This window comes from Pieris rapae, chromosome 3 (genome assembly GCF_905147795.1).
Source record: "Pieris rapae chromosome 3, ilPieRapa1.1, whole genome shotgun sequence".
In the NCBI taxonomy this organism is placed as follows: Eukaryota; Metazoa; Arthropoda; class Insecta; order Lepidoptera; family Pieridae; genus Pieris; species Pieris rapae.
In genome coordinates, this window is record NC_059511.1 from 53,721 (window position 1) to 73,310 (window position 19,590).

A 19,590-nucleotide genomic window follows, 5' to 3' on the forward strand; every position below is an offset into this window, starting at 1 on the left:
ATATTTATAGTTATTGCAGTTTTTTTTGCAAATTATTGGTTTCGTTCCAATAAATGGAAAATTTACGCGCCCTTGTTGAGTTGGAGGATATCCGGGTTTAGAAATCGTAATTGTTACGTATTTAGCGGTTTCTTTATTTCATATGCAAATGGAAAACTGACTTTCCCATATATTGCAATATTTATAGAAGTTAATGAAGAGAAGCCGAATCGGAAACAGGTTAATTAGAAAAGTATAAATGTAATAGTATATAAACATATAACCTAATCTGCATACAATTTAATTGGTGCATACTGCAGTTGTAAATCAACAATTCAAGGTAATGTTAGTAAACCTATATTAACCATTGATTTGAAAATAGATTAGAGTCAAATAAAGCCTTGTTTATTACTGACACAAGAACTGTTCACAGTCTAGGTGCTTTAAACAAAGAATAACGTTTATTTGGCTATGGATGAAATAAGTGAAATTCCCAGGACGAATGTCAAATACTCTTTGTAAAGTATATTTAAATCGGTCCAAGAAAAATAAGTTTAGGTAAATGAGTACTAAAAGCGTGAAGAGCTCAGCAGTATGATTCAGGTTATCTACTGTTCAAAGTTTAACGGTTATAAGTATACTATGATAAATGTGACCTGCATGACAAACATAATACTATGTAAGACAAGATGGGGCTCGCGCGATCATTATCACGTGAATTAAAAGTTTTTTTTATGTTATCGTAGCAATAATTATCAGAAATCAAAACAAATAAATATAAAATCGTCATAGAATGATTTCACGTGTATAAAAAGGCCTATTTTATCTCATGTCAATATCAATATACTTTTCTTTTTAGTGATTGTGTTTCTGACAGTACTTTCTACAAACCGACTGACCACTTTTAAATCTGTTTAGGTTATAGTATGTACGGAGTGTAATAATTAACGACTCTAGATAATATTATCGGTCACAGTTCGAGAAAATCGACACGAGGCACTGCGCGAGTAGGAAATGTTTTTAAAAGTAATTGAATTTTGTTTGAAGTATTTATCTCTTTGTTAACTATTTTAATATGAATATAATTGTAAAAGTATCGAAATTTCTTTACAGCTCTTTTTTGTGTTTTTTCTTATTGGATTAACTTATGGTGAGTATGAAATATGATTGTAATCTAAATTGAAAATAATACAATAATACTATTATTGATATACACAGAGTGACAATATACAATTTTCGCCAGGGTTACCCCAATACAGCTACAACCAAGGCCGTTCCGTGCCAGGGACCGAATTCAGCGGACTAGCCAACGGCCAAGGTAGCCAAGGCTCCGGACCGGCCGCCAATCAAGGATATGGGAATGGACAAGACTTTAATCACCGTAAGGGTTACCAAGAGATGGGATATTAATGTTTTACATAATCTCGACGATAATAAAAGCACCAATCGCAATTTAGATAATCATGTTCTGTAATTATCACTAAATATATAAGGCATTATCAAACTGTCTATTAATGATTCCTATTCTCAAAAGTAAGCACATGCTTACTCTGGACCTAAAGAAAATGAAGAACTGGTAAGATATTACAGTACATTTATTTGGTTAAATACTCTAAATAAAAATTCTATCGTAAGACCATACATTTTATTTTCGTTTTACATGGATTTAAAATTGCACAATATTGTAAAAAATATTTCTAATTCTTTCCACTGGCGGGATTTTCTGGTTTTTCGGGTGTTTTCGTGTCTGACATCTTATGCATGTCAGGCATTTTGGGAGTGTCTGACATCTTTGTAGCGTTATGATTGTGTTGCTGTTGCTTTGGCATTTCACCGTGAGGCTTATGGTTTGGGTTCATAGCATTGAAATCCATATTTGGGTACATGTGGTTGAAATCCGTGGCAGGAGGATTCATGTTGTTTTGGTTCATGTTATGGATTGGGTTTCCATTATAGTTAGGATTAATGCCACGGTTCTGGTCTTTGGAGTTTTCCTCGGCAAATGCTGCTGAGAGCACAATTACAGTGCACACGAAAATCTGTTAAAGTTATTATCTATTAGAACTAGTAATATATTGCAACGCATACTGAAAATTACTATTACTATATTTAGTCCACAGGCTCGCAAGTGCGTTGGGGCCTTTACCGACTAATTGGTAACTCTTTTCTTGAAGGACCCTGATTTGAATGGGCCGGGATATACTTCAGTGGGGAAGTGGTTCCACATAGCGATTTAAGTCAAGAACTGGCAGCCAAAAACGCTCAGTTGTAGAACGACGGACCTCGACTTGCAATTTTATTTTGCTTCTCGTCAATACGATGGTGACGTGATGACGACTGCTCGTGGTAAATGCGGTAGAAGGTTCAGAGAGAACTCACATTTGTCGTTGACGATATGAACCGCTCTACATAGAATACGGTCAACTGAAAGGATCTGGTACTGGAGAGCTCTCGGCTAGAGAAGTGTTGGAGTACCGCTCCATGTATGGCTGAGATTGCGCTTTATAGAGTTGCAAACGGTGGCCCTGAGTGAAGTACCGTCTCGCCTTGCTGAGGAACAGCTTCTTAAGGCTAAATTTAACTTTTTCTTTCAAATATGAGTTCGAAACTGAATATAATTTCAGGCATCAAAGTATTGCACCGTACGACTCAATAACGTCAAAATGACGACAGCCCAGACGATCGCATCCAGGTCTGACAGAAATTTCGTTGGACAGCTTAGGCATGAGATTAGAATGATCGAGTCCCCGAAGGGAGGTGGGCCAATATCGCGTCTCCCTGTTTAATTTTTGTTTTATCTGGAGGTCGCAGACGGAGAACTACCACATCTTTCTTGACACACAGACGTGGTAGTTCTCCGCCTGCAAAGTACAAGGTGCAAGAAAGAGCTTTTATGACATCTGGTACACAGACTTTTAGCAATTAATAGAAATAAATCTAGTATTCTACTAGTAGTAACAGATAACTTTTTTGACTCACCAGGGCTTGGGACATCTTGATTCTAGTTATGTTATGCTCCTATTAACGTCGACATCTACATTCATGGCAGTTATATAGGTAATTTTTTTTATTTCAGTAATAACTAAGTCAATTACAGGCAAAAGACAATAAAACAAGGTTCACACGACAATTGGAAATAATTAAACAATTAATATACTTGGCCAATTCTATGAAAATGTATTGTAACTGCAGAAATGTCTTCATGATATAATTATTATTGGTTGACATGTACGATTCGCAATCTTGACGAAGGTTTTAAATAAAACCAGTGATGTAGGTTTCACAATCTGATAGTTTATTAAGGAAAAAGAGTAAAATATTTGCGTAAAGTTGTTTCTGCTTAAATAGGTATTATACCTACTCTAACAACAAATTGATTACATAAAACAATCTTAATTAACTAAGCCGGCCTTCTAACGTGAAAAGATCGTTCGAAAAGGTTTTCTTCATTTTCCACTGCGTAGGTTGGGGTTGTCATCTGCAGCAAATTGATATCATATTTAAAACAATCGCCAAAATCAGAATTTAAAAAGTCTATCTAATACAATAATTAAAATAGTTAACTCGGAACTGTTCTTTAGGCTGAATGTATTAGCTTTTGCAATGGCACGGAGTTTCGAGTTGTGAATTTTTTTTAAGATCTACTCGTTGTTACAACTATTATTAATTTGGACTAAAGTGGGCTCTGTCAATATTAAGCTTGTACTTACAGTGTTTTCTTCCATCTTCAACAAAGGCAGGGCCGTTGCCTGAAATCATTAATATAATTAGAATAAACATTAGTATGAACATTAGGAAAATCGTTTCTGAGGTTTCGTGCTCAAGCCCAGTGTAATATAATTCAAAGTAAACTTAATTTCAGTTGGTAGACATAATGTACTTACTGATGGGTTCATAGTTATCTGGAACAAGAAAGAATAATTACGTTATAAAGTATTCTGCGCATAATAGAATTTAAGTGAAGACGAAAACGGAAAATCTATATCGTGCATTAATAATCTATCGAGTACTACCTACATAAGTTTTGTAATATCATTAAAGCTTCGACATAATTACACGAGAGATACAAATAATCAGTTAAGTCAAAACAGAAATATATATTTAATGCAATAAACCGATGAATTGTATTTGTTAAATAAATAAGTTAAATAAAAGCATTCACTTACTTTGGTTTCCGGGCCGGTAGAATCCAGGATCGATAGCTAAAAACAAAACAAATTCCTTTATGAATTAAATACTCAGTAGTTCTAGCTTGAACTTTAAAGTAAAGTAAAGTGTATTTTATAGCTAGTGCTCATAGAAGTATATTATGTATAAGGTTAACTAAAGTGAATTAATTGAATTAACATATTGTATGTATCTAATGTAATGTTTGTTTGAATGTTATATGTACATGAGATATAATACTTACGCCCGTGCTGGTTACCTGAAAGACGAAATTAAGTAGTTAGTAATAAAATAAATAATATTCTTAATATTTTTAACTTCTGTGATGGCAGTAAGAATGTTAATAAAAAGTTGGTTGAGATTTACCGCATTTTGTTCCCTCTTTACTAAATTTTAAATTAACAGTCGAGCTTCATTTTAAATTATTTAAATATTTTTGATTCAAGATATGAAACTAGACAATAGTTGTATAAACCTTACCTCCATAGGTGGGTCTGTAAAAAGCCGAGTCTTCGACAACTGTAAAAACAAATACAATATACCCATAAGTGTCAGACCAAATCGATATAATACCTAACAAAGTAATTTTAGAAAATATACAATTTATATTTGCCTCGTTTACTCATACAAAACATTTGATGACCTAAGGTATATTCTATACCTGATTTAAATAAAAGGGATCGGACGGGAATAATCATCTTGATAAAACTTTTTAGTATTTAATTCATTCGTTTCATGTAGGTTTCATGTTTCATTCAACTGAGTAGGTACTTACTGTGGCTGTTACCTAGAAACAAAGAAAATCTCATTAAATAAATTTTCAATAATTATTTTGCTAGATTAAGGGTCTGTTTCATAATGTCTGGATAAGTTCCAAATAAGCTATTTATTACTTATTGGTAAGATAAACTAGTGTTTGTTGCGTTTCACTACTGTCAGATAGCTATTCGTCATGAAACGCGAAGTTTCTTATTCGGAACTTTTATCTTCCAAATAATTTATGTGTTGCATAGCTATGGTATGGTACTTTATCCATACATTGTGAAACAGACCCTAAGTAAAGTGCATTTAAGGTAATCCAACTAAGGAAACCTTGGGTTTTTTTATTTTTATAACTAAATTATAAATAAATGATCTAAGCCTTACCATTCTGTGTGGGCCTGTAGAAGCCTGGGTCTTCAACAACTAAAACATAAACAAAAATAACACTTATATAACCAGCATAATATAATAAATAAACTAAGATGGCCTAACAAATACAATTTCAAATTAAACTGTGCTAACAACATATTTTTGTATCTGTAAGTTCATTATTCATAATACATAGACATAGTTACAGCAATGCTTCCTGCATTGGAAACACAAAAGTATGTCAAAACTGCCTCCAGGGTATTTATTTATTTTACTTAAAAACTCTCTCTTCTTGAGTGCAGTTTGTTAAAAATGTATGTTTGTATACACGGATGGTCGATATCTACTTACTGCGATCGCCGTTACCTGAAAACATGAAGGAAGTGTCAATAGTATAATAAACAACTCCAGGCCATTTTACGGTATGAGAAATGTTAGGCTAACGGTAAAGCGTCATAAATCCCTGGACAAAGTCTGAGCGTCAGTTATTTGACTCAAACAATTTACGATTTTCAACTCACCATTTTGCGTCGGCCGGTAGAAAGCAGAGTCTTCTACAACTGTAATTTAATGAAACAAGTTTAATAATATAACATCTCATCAAAGCAATATATTTAATATGCGTCACTTTCCACAAAAATAACATTCTACATCCCAAAAGCTTCGCCAAGCGTATATAATATAATTATATACGCTTATATAATTATATATGTTTGTTAGAATTAGGCATTTTCGACTTTACAGAGGTTTAATTTTTATGAGAAATAAAATGTCATTAAAAAGATTTAATTTATTAAATCTTTTTAATAACATTCTATTTCTATTTAAACGCATTCATTTATTTATAAATGAATGCGTTTAAATGTTCCGCGGTTTGAAATATATTTAATAAAATATTATTATTAGATATTGAGCACTTAAATACGTAAACAGGCTCACGATTGGAGAATGGCTTTAATGTTTTCTTCGAATTAATTTTCTGTTAGTCACAGCTTGAACATAATAAAATAAAGAAATACCTGATCGTGGCCTATATTGGCCTGGAAAAAGTATTTCTGAAATAATAAGATACTAAGTTACCAACTAATCTTCTGTCTTAAATTTTGCATTTAATATGTATATATTACATAGGATACGTATTTCGTACCGTGAGGATTATTGTCCACAACATGAACTGTAAACAAGAATTTTCTTTAATTAATCACAAAATACTATGTTAAATTCAAATAAATATATATGTATATGTTATATCGTACCCTGAGTTGGATCATTGTAATAATTGTCGACGATATGAACTGAAAATACAACATTTTAAAGATTATACTATACTGATAGGATGATAGGTTTGTAAAAAAATATTATAATTTTGAGAATTACCCTGAGACGGATCATTGTAATTATTGTCGACGACATGAACTGTAATAAAAATATTAAACTTACATTTTTATTTTGTTTATAGTTATTTTAATTTATTTAATGTTATTGGTCATACCTTGAGACGGATCATTGTAATTATTGTCAACTACATGTACTGTAATAAATAAATTTAATTTAGATTATTCTTTTGTTTTTAGTTATTTTAATTTATTTTTAATGTTGTAATTGGTCATACCTTGGGATGGATCATTGTAATGATTGTCAACTACATGAACTGTAATAAATAAATTTAATTTAGATTATTCTTTTGTTTTTAGTTATTTTAATTTATTTTTAATGTAATTGGTCATACCTTGGGATGGATCATTGTAATTATTATGAACTGAAAAAAAGAACGTTTCATGAATATTTTGCAGCGAAAATACGATTAACAGAACAATGAGCCGTACGAATTTTTGTACTGATCACGATTCGTTTAAAACATTAAGCCCACACTTCAATGTATATATAAATATATATATATTGTTTCGAGATAACTTTTTTTAGTGTAGATATTAATAATTGAAGAAGAAACGGATAAGCAAGTGGCCAATGCCTCGCCCTGCTAAGCATTTCGCGTTATTACAGTCAATATGCCGTCTGTTCGTATACAAACGTGCAATATAGATTTTAGTAATAAATGCGTAGTACTCACTTTGAGGCGCTGCGAAAACTGAAACGGAATGAACTTACATCAATATTAAAATAAATAAAAACATTTTTAAGCTTTCGATATTAAGGAGAATAATTCAAGAATTATTTTTAGTGGTTACAACAGCGGTTTGGGGAAAACCCATTAGGTAAGTTTCATCTAGTGTTTATTTTACGCGTACGATAAGTTCCAAGAATTTTACAAATGTATGATATGCCAATGCTATTAGCACTTTGGCAAAATCATTTCCAATATTTAATGAGGCAAATCAATATTTGTGGTCAAGAATATAACTCACCTTGAGCGCAGGCCAATGCCGCTACAGTGAAAACAATTAGCTGTAATAACAAATATTATGTATAAACATTGTATTTAAGACATTGAGTATTCTAGAAAATCCAGATGAGGATGTTCCAAAATCAAAAGGCGAAATCTAGTGATTTTTTTATCAGCTTTTGTATGTAGATAAGATTATAGATTGTTTAAATTATTTAGAACAGACAGCTATGATAAAAGCTTGATGGCTGCATTTTCCATTCTACTGGAATAATGTTATTGATATTATTTAGAAACTGATAAAGTTACATGAAGTTTATTATGTTAAAGAAATATAATATATAAAAGGAATCGTCTCGAACTCCCTATCCTTACAGCAATAACGTCTGCCAAAAATTACAACAGAGGCTGAAGTGCTATGACCTCACCAGAGGCGACTAACTAAATAATTATTACATAATATCTTCACACGTAAGCGTGTTTTTTTTATTTAGTTTGTTAGCGTTAGCGTGTTACTTCATTTTGTAAACCATTTGATACCAAACAGAATTTTCAATAACTGGTATTGTCGGTTGATCTTCAGGGAAATTTGAATATGTTCGAAATATTAACGTTTCGACTAATAAAATATTATATTGAACTGCACTGTTTACGCCTAGTTTAACCGAAGAGCTAGGAGCGTAAGGATAATGCTTTATAAAAGATATGAATTAAAAAAACGTACCAATCTCATTTTTATAAAACGCACCCAACACGATCGCAGATAAAGCGTACAAGCTGAATAACGCCGAATTTTGGTTCGTCCGTCTTATAAAGGTCGCGATAACCCCGCAAAGATCAAATATAAATATTAGTAGATTACCAAGCACTGCAGGTTTTTCCTACGCGGCTTCTGCTAATTGTTTTGTTTCAAAATAAATACGTAGAACTCTTTATTACTAATACGAATATTTATTCGCGTCGACCAGTCAGTAGTTAGACTGGTCGAAGATGCTCCCTTTAGGTCTGAGGAATAGCGGCATCTTCATTATATTACTTATGGCATCTTCATTTCTCCAAACTTGTCAATGTGAAAAGAAAATCGTAGAGATCTTTCTCCTTTTCTTTATTTAAATTCATTGATATACAAAAAACCCAAGATGCACAGTCTCGAATAAAAGTAACGCTCGAAAGTGTCCCGAAAACTATATCCGTCTCTTTCTATAAGTTACAAGCATATATTATTGCAAAATCAACCTTACGCGAATTGTTTAAAGTTGTTATTACAACGCAGTGTACTTAAACCAATAAAATTTTACGACGGACCGTGGTCGTGGTAGGACAAGGTATTGAGTAGAGTCGAACATTAATTTTTTTTCATTATGCATTACTATTTAGTATTTTAAGAGTTTGTTAATGTGTGTTTTAAACACATAAATATACTTTTATTTGTGCATAAATATGTTTTTGGGTAGCATATGGGTATATTCCAAAAAAACAAATAATAACTGTTAAAATTGTTTATTCAAATATTTGGTTCAAAACGATTTAAACCTTTTCGTTAAAACGTTTAACGCATTCTTTAGTGAAATAGTCTTTTTAACAAGCCTCGAATTCTTTTTCCTTAAGTTTTTAATGAATTTTTCCTTGCTAATTAACCTTTTGCGGCATTTGTGAAGTTCGCTTTTTATACGAACTTTTCGAGGTGTATCCAAAACTGACCCCGTGCTTAGAGAAGTGGTAGGATATTTGAATTTCTTTTCAATTTCTAAATTAAACATTGAACTTGTAGGACACACTTCAGTATCACCGCCATCATCCGGTATTTCAATCTGTAAGGAATATCAAAATATTTACGAACATTAAAAAAGTGTTAAATTGGCTACCTCCTGAGCACTTTATTAGCGTAAATATATTTGTCAAAAACTACACACAAAAAAGTTCAATAGTACATAAATTTATTTATAAAAAAAACACAAATAAAAATAATCAACTCCACTTATTAGAACAGGGTCATTTTTATAATGCGACTAAATTAAAAAGAAGACTGTAATGCGTTGTTCTAACACTGAACAAGCAGCCATTGAAGTTGGCCGTATAGAATTTGTGCGTTGAATTATGTTTTTAGAATAAATAAATAAAAATCACATATTGCTTATTATAATCAGTCATAAAAACAACAAAAACTAATCAATAAAGTTTTTTACTTACCCCATCCTTCTTGACGTAATATTTTTACAATTTCTCAGAGAATACTTTGACATTTTTAACGTCTGCTCCCAGACGCGAGCGACGGGAGACTATTTAAAATGAGCGCACAATTTAGAATGTTGCGCTCATTTTTTGAGGATGTTTTTAGACGTTGAGTGTGCATCTTGGGTTTTTGTATAATAATAATAATAGCCTTTATTCAGATACATTTTACATTATATATTTTATATACATTTAAATAAATTTTCATTTTAATCTAGTTCTGGTGCATCTGTGTGCCCTTTTTTGGCAAAGGCCTCCTCCAAATCCCGCCATTCCTCTCTGCACTGTGCCACTCTCTGCCATGTACCACCTGCCGTTTCTTTAATGTGGTCAATCCACCTTCTCTGCTGTCTCCCTCTTTTGTGTTTGCTGTACCTTGGGCACCAGTTAAGCAGTTTTTTGCTCCACTTTTCTATACCTCTTGTGATGTGTCCCACCCATTTCCACTTTAGCTTCTTGATGGTTATTGTAACATCTGTTACCTTTGTTATTTTCCTTAATACTGTATTCTTTATTTTGTCTCTTCTTGTTTTCCCTATCATACATCGTTCGCATCGCTCTTTGACACACCTGTAGCTTTGTATACTGCGCTTTAGGTTAGGGTTAGGGTTTTTGTATATCAATGTTTAAATTGCATTCTTTGTCAACGTCAAATCAACATTCACTGTAATTAGGCAGCCTAGAAGACTGTTTGTTACTTTTAATTTAATAGAAATGACGGAACGATTTATCAAATAATTTCGTATTAAGTACAACGACTAAAGGTTATCGAAAAGATCAAGGTCAATCTTTAAAAATAATTTAAAAACTAGTGAGTGAATATATGTGTACGACAGCACTTTATTAATATTTGCATTGTATACATTATAGTTCGGCTCGGCGTTAGATCATCCATCATTAGTCAGGGATCAGGCATGTAGCTCCTTTTATTCACTTTTAGAATTAATTCAGAACTAAATATGTGTTATTCGTTAGATATATTAAAATGTTGCATGAACCTCAGAATTAATAAACTATTAATTGTGTAATTTACTGTACACTTTTTGTACAATCATTTAATTAGTTGCAATATAGCTATCTCGTATTAATTATAGCATCCGTATCGGAAAAGCATAACTCGCGATATAAAACAATAATATTTCAGTTTTGAAAAGTTGCTACTGATAGCTCGAGTGAGTTGCAGAAAAGCTATAACCTTATTAAATTTAAAAGGGTGCTGATTGAAACTTTTAACTAAAATTATAAAGACTTTATTCAAATTTACATCGCAATCGCAATAGTTGGAATAATGTTATTTACGAAAACAGTGTAAAGTTGCCACGCATCGGAGTTGCTAGTAGAGCAATGTTATATTTGGAGGTTGATTATGTCGTATTGGCGGTAAAATCTTCTAAAAATGCTGTGGTTTTGTTAATGTCGGCGATGGTGAAACCAGTTCCGAACTTCTCTCCACCTCCAACCGAGTCGAGCTGATGTTGCCTTTTTGAGGGCCTATATAAAAACATACTTTATCTCTTTTACAAAGCATCCACAACATTAAACTAATTACCTATGTAACAGAAAAATAGACTCTATAAAGTTTAGAACACCGTACACCAAAATCACGGAAATATAAATGTTAAAATACACATTTTATTTTTCTATATTCTTTGATTTTTCACTTCAGAAGATATTTATTTCTCTCGATTACTTTGGTTGACGCTTTGCCGTTTTTGTGGCCATTTTGACCTATCTCCTTTGGTTATGAATTCTAAATTCATATTTTTACAGCTATTACTCGTGAATTTATTTTCGAAACTCATATCATTCATTTCATTATCCCGTTGTGATTTTTTCTTTACGTCCTGTTATTTATAAAATGGAAAACATGAATTATCGTGTTATTAACGAGTAAGAGTTCCACCGTGGCAGCAGAGCTGCAGAAACGGCTCGAAGGCTTAATAATTATGTGTATGACGGCGTTGTTGCAAAAGAAAACACAGTACGTTTTTGGTTCCAACTTTTTCATTCTGGAAAATTCGATGAAGTTTCTAAACAAACAGATATAAGATAACAAACCAACGATATTGTGGATCCACCGCGAATTACTTACGTCTGAGTTAGGTACTGGCTGAAGTGTTAGTAATTCAACTCAGATGGCGCATCCAAAATCATCTTCAAAGAGTTTAAATTGATTCCTTTCCGGATGGACTTCTTAGTAAAGGGATCAATGAACTACTGCCTTAGTTCATAGATAGCAATGATGCATACTTAGGTTAATTTCATATGAAGGACTTACGAGTATTATAATAATGCTAAGGCGAGATAGACAATCTTTACTTTTTATAGACTTTGACAGTAGAGACGAATTTCTGCGACTTTGACATCCACTTCTGAAATTTAACTTATGTACACAGTGTTACCCTATATTCTATATTAACGAAGGTCGAAACGAACAATTTAAAATGTCAACACATTTGACATTAAACGTCCATATAGAGGAATCGCCAGTGTTTACTAAAAATTGTTATCTAATAAATGGAGACTATGAATATTATCACTATTTATGCGACGGATTTGATGATAGGGTAAGGAGAATTTGTAAGACTTACATGTAATCTTATTTATTTCTAACCTTAAGTCTTTTCCAGGGATGGGGTTGCGGTTATCGAACATTGCAAACAATATGTTCGTGGATGAATCACAATATTGAGAAAAAATGCCCTGTACCATCAGTACGAGAGATACAGACAATCTTAGTTGATTTAGAAGACAAACCAATATCATTTTTGAATTCTAGACAATGGATTGGCAGTTTTGAGGTAAAGTTCTTTTGTTTCTTACACATTATTTATCCAACAAATTAAAGTAAAATATCTCAAATGTAAACAACCTGTTTGAACCAGGGTTAAGGGCAGCTATACTGGTGCAGTACAAGCATAAACAATTTAGTTTAAATCATTAAATCAATATTTGATATAAAGTAAATAGGTAGATTGTGTATTTTATAATTTTTAAAACTAACATTTTTTCAAGGTATGTCTAGTTATAGACAGACTATATGACATCCCATGCAAAATAATTCATGTGAATAAAAAAGAAAGTTTAGAAAGTATAGTGGAGGTTCTTAAAGATCATTTTATTCGCTTTGGTTCACCAGTGATGATGGGTGGTGATGTGGATTGTTCCTCTAAAGGCATTATGGGGATTCATGTAAATGGTGCTGAATCCAGCTTGTTAATTGTAGTAAGTAAACATGTACAAGTTATTTTTTTGTATCATTTTGCTGAAGACTATGTGTAAATTTAAAAGTATTGTTTATTTTTATCATTCAATTGATGATGTAAACAATATACTTTCAGGATCCACATTATGTTGGTAAAGAGCAGACAAACAATTACTTGCAGAGTAAAGGATGGGTGAAATGGCAACCACTTAAAGATTTCTTGTTATCATCTTTCTACAATTTATGTTTACCTCAAATAAAAGCTAAATGTCTAATGTAAAGTATTTTAAATAAAACAATTGTTCTTACATTCTGTAGTATTTATTTAAAGTAAATTAAACTTATCTCTTAATTCTGTGACACGAATAAACAATTTTTTGAGTAAACAAATCATATCAATCATAAAATTAAGATCTGTTGATAAAATGTACATGTGAATGTCATGTATAAATTACGTTAACTAGATAAAAACAAAAAAATCTAATTATAAGAATCAGTTAATACTTTAATATTAGTCTGTATTCATAATAAGACAGACACCTTGAAGCACCCAATGGCTGTAATGCTCCGCAGTCCATAAGTCGGCTTCAAACACTAGACCCACTCCCATTGCATTACGCCTCTGAGATGTTGTATACACCGGTGTGCGAAGAGTGTTCTAAAGTATGTAGATAGGATTTATTCAAATTATATTTATTCCATGTTATATCCTTAAATAAAAGTTATTATTGCTAAATAATAAACAGATTTTGAAAAGTAATATAAAATAAAAACGCGTGCAACTCAGTTCTTTTAGTCTTATATGCTGAAAATAAAAGTGCAAAAGTACCTGCAGTTTAAGTTTATGGAACTCTATGGGTATGATATACATGATAGGTAGTTCGGTAACCAACACTTTGGGGTTAGAGCGACGAAGGCAGCCATCTTCCACATCCCAGCGTGCCCCCTCTAAGTATAGACCACGTACATAGCAGCCCTAATATACATTTTCTAGTTTTACTCATTTATTCTTTGGATGGTCCTAAGTATACAATATGTATTTACATACTATTGTCATTATTCGTAACATTATCCCTTTTCCATCATAGTAATTAACAGCCAACAGCTTTAAATCGCAATCTCCCAATAATTCGACCAGGGTCGATAATTTTTGAAACCAAAAAAATAATAATAGTTGGATGAAACCAATTTGAAAGAGACGGGGATGGAAGACCAATTGGAATATTTTTATTTGTTCCCCTTTTTTATTATTTTTAAAGGTTCTACCCTGGTCTAATTGTTTCAAAATGAAATCGGGGTTGTATATATATATATATATATATAGATAGATAAGACTTACTGTCACTGGTCGCTCTTCGATGTCATCGGGTGAAATAAACTTAGTGACACGCGTAAACTGTGTAGAACGATCCAGTGGCCAAGTGTAGAGGCGACACGCCATCTGCACTTGTGCGATCAGATATGACTCGGGGATGTGCAGCCCGGATAGCCAGATAACCACTGGCTCCTCCATAGTTGCCTATAATTTAATACAATTGCACATTTTGTAGAAGAGAAACGAAATTAGTAAAAATATTACCTATCGTTTAATTTTGTAATAGCAAAAACAAACTAGGGATTTAGTAAATACCTATTATGTATTGGTTTTGTCTTAAGAAATTACATGAACTCGACTCGAAGGTCTTACCCAGTCCGTATACTGCTTCGTCCGGGACATGAAGTGGTCTATCCAACCGCCGAGACCCTTGCAAGTGGCCGGAGCTAAGCTGCGCCACACGTTGGGAAGTTGTCCGTTGAACAGACTGTATGACACGTTGTCCAGAACAGCGTCCATACCAATCTCTCCAGCTAAAGCTTTGCGCAGGAGCGATAGTGTGCCACGCATTCTACTTATTAGACGGTTAAATCTGAAACCGGCAAAGAGAAAAACTTGCTATACTGATTAAAAAGTCTTTAAAGTCTCCGTGTTCTGTTCTACGTGAGTGGTAAGATTCTCTCACCTCTCAAGTTCCTGCAACAGGACGACGGCTGAAGGGGTGATACTCATCTCGAACTGTTTCCTCACTCGCCATATCTCGTACTCGGGCGGCAGTTTATTTAAAATGTCGACCGCTATCATGTCAATAAAGTCTTCGCGACTCATTGTTCCACCTCCCTCACCTGAACATTTCAATATAGGCTAATAGAAACACCAACTCAACACCCAACCAACAAAAACTCACCAAAAAAAACGCAACAAAAACTCACTAAGAGTTTTGTGACCTTAACGCTCAAGCCAACAAATATTGCTATCAAATGAATATAATTTAGTCTTTGAGACTTACCATTTTCCACAGTAGCTTTAACAGTTAAAACATTAAAATTAGACATACATTTTTATGATTACATACAAGGTTTGGTTTTATACTATGGTTTTCTGTTTACCTTTTAATGTCCTTACTGCGTTGTATAGATTGACAGCATTAAAATAAATATAGACATGTATACATTAATACAATATTTGTATTGTTGCTCTAATATAATTATTGTATTAAAGGTAAAATCATGCTTACTCGTTTGGGGTTGCAATTCAATGAGGTGTCCCCACATTTCTCGGACGGCCTGGCTGAAGTAACCAATCTCAGCATTCGGATGAAGACCAAACACTTCTGGCGTGTTGGCCAGAGGGAGTGTGTCAATGAAATCTGTAATACATTTTGTTAAAAGGTTTTCGGTAGTTTAATGTCCCTTTTACCTCCAAACCGATATTTTCTCTCAAATAAATTAAAATTCAGTCAGACTGGACTAGGGTTAGCATTGAAAATGTAGTGTGATTCGACCACTGTAGAGTATGATTTGGAAAAATATAGAATGCTGATAATATTATAAAATGAAATAACCGATATACTCCTCTCGCTCGCCTTCTGGCGGAATCACGTAGTCGTAGTGAGCATCGCGATAGAAGTGGAAGGGTTGGAACTTATCAAAGAGAAACTCTCCCATGTACTCCTCCATGTAAGTTCTTACCACACGACGATCAAAGTCGTCTATCACACGACCTCCGTACATCACCTAAACAGACATGTGTGTTTATAAGAATAATAACATTAAACATAGAAATAATAAATAATATGTAACTTACTTCACCAAAAAGATACTTCAGCGTAGCCCAAGGTATCGGCCCACTGGCTGCAAAGCATCTTTCTAAATAGCATTGCAATATCTGCATGCTCACCACAAAGTCCGATTCGCTAAAGTCATACGATATATTCCATCCAATTTTATCGTATTTCCGCCGTTCCTTAAAAGCAGGATAGAATTATTCTACTTTTTAAATGGCTTATCTAACGTTAGCAGTTTCAACGATAATAATGTGGACGGAGGATTTGTGCTCTTCCTCCGACATAAACCTTCTCCTAAGCCGCAAATGAAATGTGATGTTTTATCGACATTAAACCTCATTCGTATAATCATTCGTTCATGATGATTTTATAGTGATTTCTGTAGAAGAGATTTCGAGTAGCTTAGCTTCGAGGGCCATCCGTTACTAATATTTGCTATCAAATAATATAATATTTCAGTGTATTTACCGCGTTGCCAATGTTATCCAAATGAAGTGTTTTTTGAACTGACCTGTACAACAGCGTGGAAAAAGGCGAGTACGTAGACCAGCTTCTTGAATTGTGGATGTGGACATTCCTCGAGCGCATGGGGACGCATCTTGAAGTATGTGTTTCGTAGATTAAGTTTTAATCCGTTTGGAGGTTCCGTTACCACTAGAACAATCAAGGTCGCCGCAAGTTTACTAGTTAGTTTAATAATTAAATAATTAGCCAGTAGTGCTAACTATGTTGACTTCCTTGATGGTTAAAAATCACCAGTTTCTAAAGCTGTCAAAAATAAACTAGCCAAACGCTCTTTTTCAATGGTTATGATGGACTTAAGATTTACTTAAACATACTTATTCTTACCTTTTAAAGACCTTTGTAAAATTCCAATTGGGAATGTAGGCGTCGGATCCGTGGTCAACCAAAGCCTATACTCTGGATGGGGCTTCTCCATCATCTCCAGTTGCTTTTCCAACTCTCGGAGGAAAGAGACAAGGAGATGGCAGTTTTGAAGAATAAGCCATTGACCATGGGATATAGCCCCCTCCAAGAGAGCTAGCGCAGCCTTTTAACATTTAATATAAAATGGTTCAAAATTTATTTTTATAATTCGTAGAAGTTTTTAAAAATGTTTGGCAGCACTACTACTTGATTAAAATCATTAGTCGTAAAAAAGTATAGAAATTTTCGATATGAACATAATATAACTCACTCCTTCTTGTCCCTGTCCTAGCGAGAGATATTTAAACTTTCCTCCGCCGAAACCACAACGGTCAGCTAGCTTCATCAGGTCAGCAGTGGGATCTGAGCCGGGACTCAAGATGAAAACCACCGGAGTAAAAGGCGTTGTTTGTTCGAATATACCATCTAAGCTGAAGAGGCACGAAAAGTTATTTAATTTCAAGGATCAGACTCTAAGAATAATTCTCGCATTATACCTGATAACCGGAGGAGTTATATATTCCTCGCCCATGGTGACAGTGATGTAGTCGGTGAGGGCACGATAAATACGGTCGACTCGAAAACATCTCAGCAACATCAGCATCTCAAAGGGATTTAAGTTTTCTCGATACGCATTTGGTATCTCGGCAGACTCCGGCGCATCACAGTCAAACCACTGAAATCGAGCTTAGAGTCGTCATTTAAGTTAGGCTTATTGTGTTGTGGTCAAATATATTTATATATACTTAAAGTAAATGAATAACAAAATATTTTAATTTGAAAGTTGTAACGGTAGGTACCTCTTGCCAAGAGTCAAGGTCTCTGCTAATGTGATCCGGCAGCTCACCAAACGTTTCAGGAAAATCTAAGCTCAATTTTATTATATCTTGCCAACCCTGAAAATTTAAAAAAACATGAATTTTATTATTAAATTTTCTTTTTAACCTTTTTAGTAACCGATAAAAGCAAATTATTTAAATACCTGAGCAGGGATCCAGGTAGCTGGACAAGCCCTAGCAGCCTTTTCGAGTGAAACATTCCCTTTTATGAAGAAGTCGAGTTCCATTTGACTCACTTTATCCTCACTCTGTTCCAGTTTTATATCCATTTGGAAAGAAAATAACAATTTGTGGCGTTCAAATATTCCTGCAAATTCAAATTAATTTTTCCCATAATAAGCGTGACTATCTACTTAAGGTTTATTCAAGGTTTTTTTTGTTACTCATAAAGAGAAGACCTTCGTTACTAGCAGGAGAAGCGAGAACTAATAAAACTTAATAATATATTTTGCCTTACCCGTGCAACCGTAGTCATAAACGTTTTTAGTTAGCATGTCAATAATATTTTTAAGACGCCTAATCAAAACTACATTCGGCATTGCTTTTCTCAGCGAGAAGGAGAATACCTGAAATAGCAAATACGTATTTAATTTGTGTGTCAAACGCGGTTTTCTTGAACAGAATTTTGATTCCTCCTTACGTCGAGATATGATGACAGCGAGTACTGGTACATAGTGTTAACTCCGGCCATATCAGAGAGAACAAAGAACAGAATAGAGCCTCGCTTAGCCACAGGCCGGTAGCCATCTCTCAGTTTCTCTATATCTTTTGTCGTTGCCTCTGCTAGATCTAATTTCTCCATTACCTATTTAAAATTCACTCAAATTTTTAGTTAGGAAGTCATTATTAATTCAATACGCGTTGTAATTTGCTGTACTTGCAAATGAATAATTATTGAGTCAAAATAACATAATTAACATCATGCCATTCATAAGAACTCGCAACCTCTAAAGAATAAAAAGGCTTGCCTCGGCAGCTTTTGACTTCGTATTTTCCAATGTGTTGACTAACTCTACATTATCCAGCATGTTGCCTGTTGAAGTAGCAAGCTCTCGGAGAAGTGAGTCTTCTAGACCCGAGAGAAGACTTTTATTAGCACTTGTTTCTATGATGAGACTCTCCCTTTGCTCTTCTAGATCGGATCGTTCCGCTCGTACCACTACACTCAGCAATTGGTCTTCGAGTCCCTAAGAAAAAAATCCATATAAAAATCATAATTTAATTCTATTAATGATAAAGCTACCATAAAATAAAATAAATGTTACCTGAACAGTGACAGTGTAATTGATGACCACAGCCTTGGCGTATGCGGCGGGATTGAACTGTGGGTTGGCTAGTTTTGTAGTCAGGTACATGCGAAAGTGAGGGTCGTAATCCACTTCAGAGCTGCCCAAAATCACAAATGTACGACCGCTCTCAACTGAAATCAGATATTATTTATATATGAGTTACATATTTCATTATTAGTTCTAGTTGTTCAGGGATTTCGTATTAATTTTATTAATATTTTGCAGAGTATTTGTTTAACTGTAATGAATCATCTTTTGTATTTTCTTAAAAATCAGATATCCTTAAAAAATGATAAATAAAGTTGTCGAAAAATCCTGTGATCTACACGATGATGGGATGTTCTGCTTACAAATGTCTTAAAAGTCGTCGGTCTCA

General features: G+C 33.6%; 3 protein-coding genes, 3 long non-coding RNA genes and 1 other non-coding gene across 18 annotated transcripts in view; 2 read left to right on the forward strand and 5 right to left on the reverse strand.

The window, feature by feature from the left end:
- Positions 1-844: 844 nt before the first annotated feature.
- On the forward strand, positions 845-2,941 carry LOC111002654. Its single transcript, XR_002600550.2, has 4 exons — positions 845-1,005; positions 1,093-1,129; positions 1,223-1,555; positions 2,100-2,941. It is a non-coding gene; the product is annotated as an uncharacterized LOC111002654 (long non-coding RNA).
- LOC111002653 lies at positions 1,611-3,066 on the reverse strand. The gene is made up of 2 exons (XR_006751280.1): positions 2,959-3,066; positions 1,611-2,018 (listed from the first exon to the last, which is right to left on the reverse strand). It is a non-coding gene; the product is annotated as an uncharacterized LOC111002653 (transcript).
- Positions 3,067-3,253: 187 nt separating this feature from the next.
- On the reverse strand, positions 3,254-8,466 carry LOC111002652. Of its 12 annotated transcripts, XM_022272822.2 has the most exons (20): positions 8,346-8,465; positions 7,644-7,683; positions 7,349-7,366; positions 7,007-7,036; positions 6,890-6,928; positions 6,770-6,808; positions 6,655-6,693; positions 6,534-6,572; positions 6,425-6,451; positions 6,297-6,332; positions 5,799-5,837; positions 5,629-5,643; positions 5,293-5,331; positions 4,922-4,933; positions 4,627-4,665; positions 4,391-4,405; positions 4,146-4,181; positions 3,864-3,881; positions 3,690-3,728; positions 3,254-3,457 (listed from the first exon to the last, which is right to left on the reverse strand). In XM_022272822.2, exons 1-20 carry the CDS (start codon positions 8,352-8,354, stop codon positions 3,426-3,428), a joined length of 600 nt encoding a protein of 199 aa, XP_022128514.2. In that variant the 5' UTR covers positions 8,355-8,465; the 3' UTR covers positions 3,254-3,425. The 12 variants fall into 12 exon arrangements, with proteins under 12 accessions (XP_022128514.2, XP_045490474.1, XP_045490475.1 ...); XM_045634518.1 differs by lacking the exon at positions 5,629-5,643 and having other exon boundaries at positions 8,346-8,466; XM_045634519.1 differs by lacking the exon at positions 6,890-6,928.
- Positions 8,467-9,105: 639 nt separating this feature from the next.
- On the reverse strand, positions 9,106-9,980 carry LOC123690697. Its single transcript, XR_006751297.1, has 2 exons — positions 9,812-9,980; positions 9,106-9,432 (listed from the first exon to the last, which is right to left on the reverse strand). It is a non-coding gene; the product is annotated as an uncharacterized LOC123690697 (long non-coding RNA).
- A 1,107-nt stretch (positions 9,981-11,087) lies between these two features.
- LOC123690708 lies at positions 11,088-12,234 on the reverse strand. Its single transcript, XR_006751312.1, has 2 exons — positions 11,946-12,234; positions 11,088-11,344 (listed from the first exon to the last, which is right to left on the reverse strand). It is a non-coding gene; the product is annotated as an uncharacterized LOC123690708 (long non-coding RNA).
- An 8-nt stretch (positions 12,235-12,242) lies between these two features.
- On the forward strand, positions 12,243-13,368 carry LOC111002632 (ufm1-specific protease 1). Its single transcript, XM_022272795.2, has 4 exons — positions 12,243-12,420; positions 12,484-12,654; positions 12,869-13,078; positions 13,195-13,368. Exons 1-4 carry the CDS (start codon positions 12,298-12,300, stop codon positions 13,336-13,338), a joined length of 648 nt encoding a protein of 215 aa, XP_022128487.2. The 5' UTR covers positions 12,243-12,297; the 3' UTR covers positions 13,339-13,368.
- Positions 13,369-13,467: 99 nt separating this feature from the next.
- The window catches only part of LOC111002697 (dynein axonemal heavy chain 10), a gene marked incomplete at its 5' end in the record, with an annotated part of 37,530 nt that continues 31,407 nt past the window's right edge, over positions 13,468-19,590 (reverse strand). The window contains 18 exons of the mRNA XM_045634536.1: positions 13,468-13,716; positions 13,888-14,034; positions 14,398-14,577; positions 14,746-14,965; positions 15,059-15,218; positions 15,611-15,742; positions 15,938-16,109; positions 16,180-16,338; positions 16,671-16,813; positions 17,009-17,210; positions 17,358-17,517; positions 17,584-17,762; positions 17,887-17,982; positions 18,069-18,232; positions 18,383-18,491; positions 18,566-18,730; positions 18,894-19,112; positions 19,191-19,345. Coding sequence (XP_045490492.1) covers positions 13,570-13,716; positions 13,888-14,034; positions 14,398-14,577; positions 14,746-14,965; positions 15,059-15,218; positions 15,611-15,742; positions 15,938-16,109; positions 16,180-16,338; positions 16,671-16,813; positions 17,009-17,210; positions 17,358-17,517; positions 17,584-17,762; positions 17,887-17,982; positions 18,069-18,232; positions 18,383-18,491; positions 18,566-18,730; positions 18,894-19,112; positions 19,191-19,345 — 2,909 coding nt within the window. The remainder of the gene's footprint in view (positions 13,717-13,887; positions 14,035-14,397; positions 14,578-14,745; positions 14,966-15,058; positions 15,219-15,610; positions 15,743-15,937; positions 16,110-16,179; positions 16,339-16,670; positions 16,814-17,008; positions 17,211-17,357; positions 17,518-17,583; positions 17,763-17,886; positions 17,983-18,068; positions 18,233-18,382; positions 18,492-18,565; positions 18,731-18,893; positions 19,113-19,190; positions 19,346-19,590) is intronic.

Excerpts from the sequence above, each read along its gene's own strand:
- LOC111002652 (XM_022272822.2), bottom strand. Across the intron at positions 6,809-6,889 it reads TTACAATGATCCATCCCAAG|TACATGTAGTTGACAATAAT; the intron begins GTATGACCAATT and ends TATTTATTACAG. Across the intron at positions 5,838-6,296 it reads CCAATATAGGCCACGATCAG|TTGTAGAAGACTCTGCTTTC; the intron begins GTATTTCTTTAT and ends ATTAAATTACAG.
- LOC111002632 (XM_022272795.2), top strand. The coding sequence starts at position 12,298 with ATGTCAACACATTTGACATTAAACGTCCATATAGAGGAATCGCCAGTG. Across the intron at positions 12,421-12,483 it reads GCGACGGATTTGATGATAGG|GGATGGGGTTGCGGTTATCG; the intron begins GTAAGGAGAATT and ends AGTCTTTTCCAG. Across the intron at positions 13,079-13,194 it reads AATCCAGCTTGTTAATTGTA|GATCCACATTATGTTGGTAA; the intron begins GTAAGTAAACAT and ends ATATACTTTCAG.